Raw genomic sequence first — 11325 nt, forward strand, 5'->3', positions numbered from 1 at the left:
AGATAAAGGATACATGCGTCGTGAGGATGCAGCCCTGAGAAGGGTCTCTCTCAGCTGGGCTACATGCTGCTTCAGCCTCTGGAGAGATGCCCTCAGGGTCATATTGAGCTAGACAAAAAAATATAATTAAAAATTTTTTTAAAAAGAAGAAAAAAAAGGAGTGAAGCACAAACAGTCGGCATAACTGGACAAAAACAAAATATGAAATAATTCAATAACAACTGAACAGCAGTGCGACATGGAGGATAAAGAACTTGATTTGTACGCACATGACTGCAGCTTCCCATATTAAGTGCCAAACTTCTGTTATACCTTTGAAAAGTGTCATTTAAGATTTTAAACAAGCCATGACGTAGCCACGTCTTACCGGCCGAGGGTGTGCACTTGCGATTTAATTATATTAATCGACTCCAAATCTTCTGTATGACCATTACAATCTCATAATAACTCGCTCGTTTACCTTTGCGGGATTCCCGCCAGTTCTCAGCTCCCTATTCCTCTCATGAACATTTTCCGCAATTTCCTGAGCGAGACGGCAAGTGGCATCATAATTCTGTAACCTAGAGAACGGAGGAGATTTATTTCAGAATTGCTGCACGTCACACTTATAACTTTTATTTATACAGGGGAATCCCATTGCGACCAAAGACTACTTCACAAGGGAGCCCTGCTTACACAGCAGGAATACACAATCAATTCCATACACAGTAAAACAATTTAACAGACTTTTGAGTTATATTCACATTTGCCTTTATAATACAAACATATTATTCAGGAGCGTAAGCTGAGATACATAGCTTATAATGTCAATTAACCAAGATACATATACTGTACATGTGTCTACTGTTATGAGTTAATTAATAAAATAACTTCACAGAAAGGCTGCACACAGGTTGGCTGACTATAATTGGATAACGCACACTCAGGTTTTTACAGCTAGCTACCTATAAGTTAGTTATCCAGTTAAAATAAGCATATTTGCAGTTACCGGTCTGGCTAGCTTTCTCCTCTCGTTAGCTATACTGTTTTCACTTAATAGCTGTACAACCTACGTGGCAGGCTAGCTAGAATGATACAACAACCCCTGCATTCTCAGTCTGTCATCGATAGAGCAAGCACCCATGATTCTCATTTACAACAAGCGTAATGCGGTAGTTTTAGCAAGTGAGCTACTAACAACTAACATGTATGTTTAGCTAGTTCGAACAAACAACACGGAATGGGTGACAATTTACAGTGCTTAGCGCTCAAATTGACAACCAAGATATTTGTGTATATTCGCTTGAAAATCGAGCTAAAGTTTCCATTCCCACGGGCTTCTGTACGCTGTAGGTCTAACAATTATAGATAGGTAAACTCGTGATATGCTATCTAGCTAACACATAATAGAGGGGAACATTCTACCTATCATCTTGTGGGGTGCTTACCACGGATCTTGAGACATAACTATCAGCACAGGACTTCTGATATGCGTATGTATTTCAAAAATATGCTTTAACAGCTAGCTATTTACAATGCCAAGAGGAAACAAAAAAGTCAAATCTACATGTAATCAGACTTCCTAGTATATACGGTCCATACGGTGTGCTGTGAGGGATAAACAATACGAACCGCAAATACGCAACGCGCCGATTAAACGTTTTGTCCTCCCTACCAGACAAGTCTAGTTTAAACACTGATGTTGGTGTAGATTTTTGTTTTAGCGAACACCAAGGCAGGCACCCGATTTTAGGCTTTATTGAAGACCAAGATTATTTTATTAGTTAGACAAATTAAAAGCAAACAAAAAAGTAATGCAGAACAAAAAAACAAAACGAAACAATATATTGACAGAAGTATTAAAAATATGTACACCACTAAATAATCCATGATTCTATGGATTATTCTGTTTCTTATAAAGTCATACATTTCAGCTTACTTTTCCCAGAATAGTTTAACATGTAAATGATGAAATCACATCAAATAACTATATGATAGCATCTTAGTTATACAGTGACATTGAAGCCCCCATTGCAAGCCAAGCCTTGCAGGGTTTTTTGTATCATGGCCAAACATCTTGTGTTTGGATAAAAACAATAAATTGTTGTGTGAAAACTAGTTTGTAACGTCTTCTTGGAATACAGTTGAGTGTTTGACATTTCGGTTTCTTGGTATAAAAACATGGTTGTTTCAGAGACATGCTACTTTTAGTGCTTGAAATTCCCAGAAATGTAATTCTGTTATTACAACAAAACCCTTTCCATTTTTGGTCAATGCTGCAAGAAAATTACCCCCTATGGAAGAAAAAGACTTCTGATATCTGATACACATAATTAACTGAACAATAAGTAAAAAGTACATGCAACTTTTCTCTTGTGAACTTGCCCCCCCCCCCATACATTACTGTTGTTGAGGTCATACATATGTACATGCAAATATTTTGATGTACTGTAATGATCCCATTCATTACAGTCTTTGCTGTAAAAGGTGAATTCTATTGATTGTGCTATGTTTGTCTAACACTGATAATGCAACCATAATAAGGTAAATTGGTTATCTTCAGAGTTGTGTTGTGTAAATACTGAAAGTAGGCAGTATGCTGCGATGGTCAGGTAGCAGTCTTTCTCATGCCTAGAGGGAGAGAAACTTCCAGAAGCCTATGCTGTAGGGATCAGGGGAATTTTCCGTCCTGGATCCTACAAAACATAAACACAGGTGATCACATCCTTTTACATGACAATGAGTCACATGACCTTCAACTGAATTCCCTGGATTGAACAAAAGTCACAAGCACAGTTCCGCTCAGGGTACTCTTGCTGTATACACTAGGAGGGGAAGGACAGAAGACAGAGAAATAAGTTCTGGGCATGCTTCAAATACCCTCCACTCCAAAGTTCTCCAACGGGACAGCTGTGGATGTTAACATTTCACCGATGGACACGGATGTGGACATGGCAGCTGTGGCAAGCTTAAGAAGGCCACGGTCCCGTTCATACTACAGTCCAGAGAATGCAAAACATTATGGAGAGACAACAGAGAACGTGGATATTCAAATTAGGCCACGCTCAAGGTCCTTCTACAGCTATGAGACTTCAGAAAACTATAGCGAACCAAGCTTCACCAGGGCAAATGCCATAAGTCCACAAGATGTCTCTCTACTGCTAAGTGAAGGCATCAGGAAAGAGAAGAGTATGGATGCAGTCATGACGAAGCTCCTCTGTAAAAGGTCCAAGGCAAGCATTAACAAAATCAGTACATCAAAGGAAATTAGCGGTATGGTAAACTTTAGCCTCAATCTTTTTTTATTTTTTTATTAAATTGCACGTCAGACTTTTCTTTTTTTCAAGCATGAACGATTATTGTTGAACGTAATGGATTTGCCATAACTAACTAGTGTGCATAACTGCTTAAAGGTTACATTTGCTACAATAAGTAATATTCTTCAGTGCCTTGGTTGTTCTCTAACATAAAAAGATAAGGGGCTTCAGAAAGTTATTTTATGGAAAGGGGTTAATAAATTAGGTTTGTGCTTTATTTGGGATGAGGGCATTTTCAGTAATAGTTCAGTAAAATCAGTTTTGGTCCATATGCTAATGCAACTCCACATTTTCTGTTAAGTTATTCCTATATGTGTTCAGAATTGTTAAGATACACAAAGGCATAGTACCTATATGCCTTTGTGTATCTTAACACCCCAAGGGAGGGAAATTTAATTAGTCTGTATGAAGTAAAAGAAAATGACATGCATCTTGCTCTTTAACCGACCACCAATGTTTACACCCAGTACAGCACTGAAAGCTGCAGTAATTAAATAGAGGCACAGACTCTCTAGTTGTAGTACTTGCAGACACTCATTTAATCTAATTCATTGAACCTCCAGAACCAAAGAAATACCAGATTTTTTGTCATGGTCTCCATACATAACAGGTGCCTGTGGTTGATGATCTCTGAGATCAGACAAAACAACACAAATCTATTCCTCTGAGAACCCAAAAACCTTTTTTGTTTCTCCCACAGGCAGCAGAGGCAGCTTAAAAGGTGAGCCCATGATGACTATCTCGGAGTCAGATAACTGGGAGATCAGCTCGTGCTCAGGAATGAAGTATGGTCAGTTTGTGGACTGGGAGAAAATCGACCCTGAGTCTGCGGTGCGCTACCAGAAGATTCTAAAGAGCAATCATCAGGAGCTCAAAGCCATGGGCCGGAGTGGCTACTGGTCCATGCCCCATACGCTGAGGGCCAAAGCCTACTACCATATCATCCATGGCCTCAACAGCAGGTGTGTCGCTCCGGACCGGGACGTCTACCAGGAGCTTGTTGGGCAGCTCTTTGGAGAGCAAAAGATGAGCACACACCCGTTCCCCGAGTACATGGAGAACGGTTTAATCCCGCGGTACTGTCTCAACAAAGCGGGCCTGAACTCTGTGAAAAAGATCCTGCTCTGCATTGGTAAGTGCTTCCCCGAAATGAACTTCTGCCCCATCCTCCCGGCGCTGGTTTCCCTCCTCATACACTTCAGCGAAGACGAGGCTGAGTGCTTCCACAGCGCCTGTCGCCTCGTCACCTACACAGACCCCGACAAGCGCTACATCGACCAGACCTTCCTCACCTACAGGGCCTCGTGCATGACGTTCGGAGACCTGGCCAACAAGTTTTGCCGGGGCGTCCGCAAGCTCATTGCGGCCTCGAACCAGAACCTCTTTGAGTTCTACTCTGACTGGATCATGTGGATCTTTGCGGACCTCCCGTTCACGTATGCCATCCGGGTTCTGGATGTGTACCTCCTGGAGGGTTACAAAGTGCTGTACAGGGTCGCCCTGGCGTTACTCAGCCTGTACAAGGTCTCGGTGGCCTCCAGAGTCGCTCATGTGGATGACTTCCGGCAGGACATGAAGAGCTTTGTGGAAAACATCAGCCGCCACATTACAACCGAGAAGCTGATGGAGAGAGCCTTCAGCATCCAGCTGGCCACGCGGAGGGAACTGAACGCCCTCTTCAATGCCAACAAAGATGCTCTTGTGCAAAAGGGCATCAACAAACACCAAAACACGTAAGTGATGCAACGGTGCAGTCGTTGTAGACATCGCTGCAAATGTGATTGTCTGCCAATGAGTGCAATGTACAATGAGTAATATCAGTCATATCAAACGAAGAAGACCTCTATCCAACAATATATTCAATTTATGTGATTTGTAGAGAACCATGTTCAAACTATACTGTTTGAAGAGCACACCTGGATTGGGATGGGACTATACCAAAATCAATATATGGTCAGATAATAGTTTGAGATAATATAATATTATATATATATATATATATATATATATATATATATATATATATATATATATATATAACCTATAGAGAAATATATTATTCTTAGTGTAAATCTTACAGTAGAAATTCATATTTTTTTGGCCAAATTATTTGAAAGGTATATTGAGTCTCAGTGTAAGGAAGAGTTTGCCATTGCTGAGTCCAAATCAGTCAAGCCACTTGTGTTTTCTCATAAAGGCAGTCATACATAGCTGTGGATCTTGAGAACTTCAGCTCCAGTGTGGTAACGGGGACAGAGATGAGGATTGTCTGGGCCTGGATCCCAGAACGTTTTGCCCTCTTCCCTCCAACCCTACTCTTCAGCACCAGTGAGCATGGACATAGCCTGTCCTCGTAAGTGCCCTGAATGTAGACACAGTTCCTGGCTGGTGTGGGATATGTGTGTGTGTGTGTGTGTGTGTGTGAGTGTGTTTGTATGCTACACGTGTGCTGGTGTTCATTCTATGTACACTCATGTAACTACACATTTCATTTATGTAACTAATGTAGCACTTAGCTGCGTAGTCAATTAGGTGTATACATTTACTGTATGCCTGTGTCTTTCCTCAAAATAAACCTTTTTTGAGTTTCATAGATGGTCGCATTGGTGGTGCAGCGGTTAAGGTATTGGATTTTTTTGGACTGGATTTGTGCCTGGGTCCTGCCAGATCTGAGGATGGCTGGCACTGAAGGGGGTGCCAAATTTGGCCAGGGGATTTAAATAAACAGGATGTAATTGGACACCAAATTGGAAGAAAAATGGGAAAAAAAATCAGAAACTAAATTTAAAATAGGCAGCAAACACAATAACCCACTGCAAAGGGAGTTTTACGCTCCTGATCCAAATTTGATCATTGTTTGAAACTTTCTTTTTTAGTTCTTTGATATTCTAAACTTCAGTATGAAAACTCGCTGGTAAAAAAAAAAAAGGTTATTGAGCTATTATGAGCAATGGAAACCTCTGCAGGGCATAATAAAATACTGTATGAGAAAATCAAATAAAGTTCCGGTCATGTGAAACTGTCACCGACAAAGCATAATTCAGTGTTTTTATAGCCTTTTTATACAATAGCACCCTTACAGTTTGAATGAGGTCTTTGGTACCTTTACACAATACAGCATTCTTTTCAAACTTGAACAGGGAAAGGTCTGTTGTATAATTATCTTATAAGTAAAAAAACACCTAAAATACAGGACATATCTAAGCTTAGGATGACCTTAGCCTTGAGTTATATAACTCTGAAAGGCCATGTTTTCGGTCTAAACATGTTTTGCAGTCACCCACATGTTTCCATATCTTTTAGCCAAAAGCCTGGGGCAAAACTTTGCCCACAGAAGTTGAAATGACATTTCTCATTCTCCAAGGTAGAGGTAGAGCTGAGAATTTAAGCTCTTTTCTATGTCTAAGATATTTCCTTATCCTGTAAATATTTGTTTAGATCGGGGTATGAAGTGGTTGTACTGAAAAAAATACTGACTGACTTTGTGACTTCATGTACATAGAGAAAATGAACTGGGAAAAATATTCTCTTGCAGCTTTTCCATTCTAACGAGTGATGATGGCCTCAGTTTCATACTTTATTACCACAATCATCAAATCTGGACCTCGAATCCAAATCTGACCCTGGCTTTCTTTTCCACTAGGTAATTATCTGAATAATTAGTGCAAATGATTGGCCAGGCAGTCTTCACACCTGACTGGTGGAAAGCCAGCAGGTCTCAAACATCAAGGACCATGATTTGATGATCCCTCCATTATTAGTTCCATACTTTTGCACTATAGCTTTGTTAATTTCATATTTTTATCTGACAAAAGCCTCTTTGCGCCAATTTGTTGCAAAGACATTGCAATAAAAATGGACTAATTCATTAGTATGTTAATTGAAGCTGGATGTCATGCACCGCAGAAGCTCACTTTAATGTGAATTAATTTCCATTGTGATCGAATCTGACTGTGCACTGACAAGAAAGTGGTTTGAAATGAAAGTGGGTACACTCTTGGGTGGATGTGTGGGTGAGTGGGTGGGATGAGTCAGTAAAGGAATTGGGGAGAGGAGGGGGGGCATTCACACATCAGTGACCACAGTGGAGATGAGACAAACTCTTTTTGATTGAGAAACTGGGCCTTCTTAGCTATTGCCGAGCTATTTATATTACTTACCTGGGATTACAGTAAATTAAGCTGTATCCTGTCAGTTAATACTTTGTGACTCCACCTCGGCCAACTATAACGGCTTGTAAAAGCTAGGAGTCTTTCAATTCTTGCTTTTGGAATTGTTCTCCATTCTTCCTGGCAGAACACTTTTATTCTTCGGCCTCCTTGCATCTGCGGCACGTTTGAGATCTCTCCACAGATTTTCAGTTATATTCAAGTCTGGGGACTGTGGTGATCATTCCAAAATCTTTGATTTTGAGATACGCTTTGGATCATTGTCTTGCTGGAACACCCAAACTCTCTTCAACTTCAATGTCCGGACTGACCTTCAAACATTAGCCTCTAGAATTTCTTGACATTTGGTGGAATCCATTCTTCCTTCAACCTGCACAATATTTACTTTACCCCCAGATGCCACACAACCGCAAAGCATAAGGGATCCACCTCCATGCCTAACAGTTGCAAGGTGTTCTTCTCTACAAAGGCGTCACCATTTTTTCTCCTAACATGCCTTCTTTGGTGATGGCCAAACAGTTACATTTTGGTTTTGTCAGTCCAAAGCACATTGTTCCAAAAGACTTCAGGCTTCTAAATGTTTTCTTTCCTATACTTCTGTATGTCTGTTACTCTTTTTTGCAGCTCTTTTTCAGTAATGTGTGGTTCTTCTGAGCATCTTGAAATGAAATCTTTCTTGGTCTTCCAGACCTTCCAGAATCTTTCTTGACTTCAACTGCTCCATTCATCTTCCTTTTTCTAATAATGTTACTGACAGTGGAAATAGGTAGTTTGAAACATTGAGAGAGTTTTTGGTAGCCTTCTCCTCCTTTGTGGAAATGAACCATCTTCATTCTGACATCCTTGGACAACTGTTAGACTGTTAACATGGCTGTTAACACTAGACAGAACAGCCAACAGTTGGATACTTTAGAAGGCATGATTCACCTGACTCATCGAAGCCCTAATAAATCACCTGGGTCTGGCCTTGGTAATCATCTTTTTTAAAAGTAACAACAAATAATCCAAAAGGGTTCCCAAACTTTTGCATGGGTCCCTTATCCTTTTTTATATCATTTGTAAACAGTAAACACTGTACATCTACAACTGATGCTTGAACAAAATTTTTGTGTTCCTAAGTGTAATTCAACACACAATTGTAGGGGTCACTAATAGCCTTTTTGTTTAGTTTTTTGGTCAGGGGTGTGGGGTATGTGGGGAGTAGGTTGTGGACGAGACTGTTAGAGGTAGAGGGATTTTATGCCATTAAAAGCCACATCGTGACTCTTCCTCTCATTTGTTTCCCCGGAGCTGATGCTTCAGTGAATGCACTCACCACTTGGCACCCAGCGCATAGCCGGGTGGTCCACCCTGCATGTTACCCTAATGAAAAGGGATTGTCTGTGAAAAGAGCATGACCCTCGCTTAGACTTTGTCAGCCTTTTAAAGGCCAGGAGGCCCAGTGGCATCTCCTCTCATTAGCAAAGCCACAAAGGACAAAACTCCATTTAAAAGTGCTATCTGCAAGGTTATTAAAGCCGGCAATATGCAGATATCAAAAAATAGAACTTTTGTACGAGGGTTTATGTGCAAATCTACAGCTCTTGAAATTGAAAAGTAGAACATATACTTGCATATTTTTCAGTGTGCTCTGTTTGTGTTTTTCAGCACTGACGATGACCTTACATTACTACGTAAGGATATAGTATTCATTGATTACAAAGGTAACAGAGTTGTTAATGGATGTTTTTCATTGCAGGTTTTATTCCCATGTTGAGGGATACGAGCCAACCGTCTTGCTCTTAAGAACTGTAGACGAAGGGGTGAGTTAAAGAAAATCGAAGAAAATCTAATTACACAGGAAGAGTAAAACAGAAACATCACATTGTTAGTTGTTTCAAGATTCAAGTGTATAACTAATTGAAATCCTCTTTTTTTTAAAGGTCTGTGGTGCCTTCCTGTCTTCAGACTGGATTCTGAGAAAAAGACATGTTGGGGAAGACCTCACTTTCTTTGGGACTGGTGAATGCTTTGTGTTTACTGTGAGTGATTGTGTCATTTTATACTTGAATATTGCAGGTCTAGGAAAGGCCAACATTTAAATTCAGCAATAGCAAAATGTTAAACATTTCTCTGAATTCATTATTAGTGTTATTGCCATATATATGAACTGATCTTGCTTTAAACTATTTAAACTCAATAATAGCTCAATTTAAAAGCATTTGTCTCTGTTGATTATTATTGTTATTATCATAGATATTACATTACATTACATTATTAGCATTTGGCAGACGCTTATTAGCTGAACATAAAGCTTTACCTATAACTTTAGCTCAGTAGTGACCAACCTTGTTGCTGGAAATCTATTGTCATGTAGGTTTTCACTCAAACCCTAACAAAGCACACCTTTTCAACAGCTAGGGATCTTATTGAGCTGCTGATTAGTGCAATCAGGTGTGCCAAATAAGAGTTGAAATGAAAACCTACCAGCTGGTAGATCTCCAGGAACAGGGTTGGTTACCACTGCTTTCGCTTGATACGAATGCTGCATTAGGAAAGTGGCAAATGATTCAAACCATAAATCATAACGGAGGGTTTTCTTTTAGCTGCGCCCAGGGATGGAGCGTTACCAGAGGCCCATACTCCACCTCACAGATGCCCCAGATAGATCTCCCCTCCTGCCTCCACCCAGGGCTCAAACCGCAACTTCTCCTGGGGGCGACGACATAGTCACGCCCGTGACCTTGACCTGTCCTGCGGGCACGCCCCAGAACCCCAACTTTCTGACCGTACCCTTCGCCGTGCCCTCTGGGGGATCCGCAGCCGCATCTCAAAAGAGAATCAAAGCACAGCGCCCCCTATCTGCGTCCATGTTCATGGCGGGGGATGAGGACAGGCTCATTATTGGTAAGCAGATCACGGTCCTGTCTTACAAAGCAGGATTACTGAATAAAACCCGGAACACTCCCAAATTTGGATCATGCAGTGAGGTAAAGAGAGCTGGTCTGGGTTTTACAGTAATCCAACTAGCTCAATGAGCCTCCATTGCCCCCCATCTTTCTTTCAATGGAGCCCAGCCAAAGACTGTATACTGGCCAATCAGACCTGGGTTCAAATAGTATTTGTTTTGGATTCAAATACTTTTCTCCATTTGACTAAGTGTGCCTGGACTATTGGAACAAATTAAATGATCCCAAAAGTGTAAACCCCACCCACCTGGCAGGCTCAAATTCATCAGGCAAGATCAATAAAGCGCCAACAAGCATTTGAATCCAAAACAAATACTATTTGAACCCAGGTCTGCAAACAATAAAGTGTGGCTTTTGCATTCAGCGAAACCCTAGAACATAGCCTAGAAGTTAGTGCTTGAGACCCGGTTGATGGTAAACAGTCACGCTCCTCATTTTATTTAAATCAATCGTTCTAAGGGGCATCACTGAGCAATGTGTTTTTACATTTGATGTTGAATCAGAACTGATGTGGTTACCTCGACTGCCCTACAGGGGGCGGCGGGGGGCAGGCGCTGTGCATTGCGGCCGATCTGATGAGCGGGGAGACGGAGCGCTGCGACACCTTCGACAGCTCCCCTCTCTGCAAGCGAAACTTCAGGATTCATTCGCTGGAAGTGTGGGGGATCCAAAACTCCGCCTCCTGCTCCCCCGTCGCCGTGGAAACAGGCCAGAACGCCACGTGAACTGTATCTGCTTCAGATGCCTTAGGTTCCAGGGTTTTCCATGACTCAAAATGTATTTCGAAAAATCTTAACTTAAATCGTAAGTTTGAAAGTGCACCGTGAGCAGTTTCCATACTTCTCTGCTCTTGCCACATGATGAATGTGACAGTGATATTGTTATTAGCGGCATATCTTTTTTGTTTGTTTG

General features: G+C 41.1%; 2 protein-coding genes across 2 annotated transcripts in view; one reads left to right on the plus strand and one right to left on the minus strand.

Moving 5' to 3' along the window:
• The window catches only part of stx8 (syntaxin 8), a 45961-nt gene extending 44382 nt beyond the window's left edge, over positions 1 to 1579 (minus strand). The window contains exons 1-3 of the mRNA XM_061232139.1: positions 1428 to 1579; positions 461 to 560; positions 14 to 108 (exon numbers count right to left, since the gene is read on the minus strand). Of these exons, the coding sequence (XP_061088123.1) occupies positions 14 to 108; positions 461 to 560; positions 1428 to 1444 (212 nt within the window). The 5' untranslated portion in view covers positions 1445 to 1579. The remainder of the gene's footprint in view (positions 1 to 13; positions 109 to 460; positions 561 to 1427) is intronic.
• A 1211-nt stretch (positions 1580 to 2790) lies between these two features.
• Positions 2791 to 11299, plus strand: LOC133122420 (TBC1 domain family member 24-like). The gene is made up of 7 exons (XM_061232384.1): positions 2791 to 3252; positions 3997 to 5029; positions 5494 to 5649; positions 9204 to 9267; positions 9388 to 9486; positions 10051 to 10351; positions 10948 to 11299. The coding sequence occupies exons 1-7, from the start codon at positions 2847 to 2849 to the stop codon at positions 11136 to 11138; spliced, it is 2250 nt and encodes a 749-aa protein (XP_061088368.1). The 5' UTR covers positions 2791 to 2846; the 3' UTR covers positions 11139 to 11299.
• Positions 11300 to 11325: the final 26 nt, after the last annotated feature.

The sequence above is a fragment of the Conger conger genome, chromosome 2, assembly GCF_963514075.1.
Source record: "Conger conger chromosome 2, fConCon1.1, whole genome shotgun sequence".
In the NCBI taxonomy this organism is placed as follows: domain Eukaryota; kingdom Metazoa; phylum Chordata; class Actinopteri; order Anguilliformes; family Congridae; genus Conger; species Conger conger.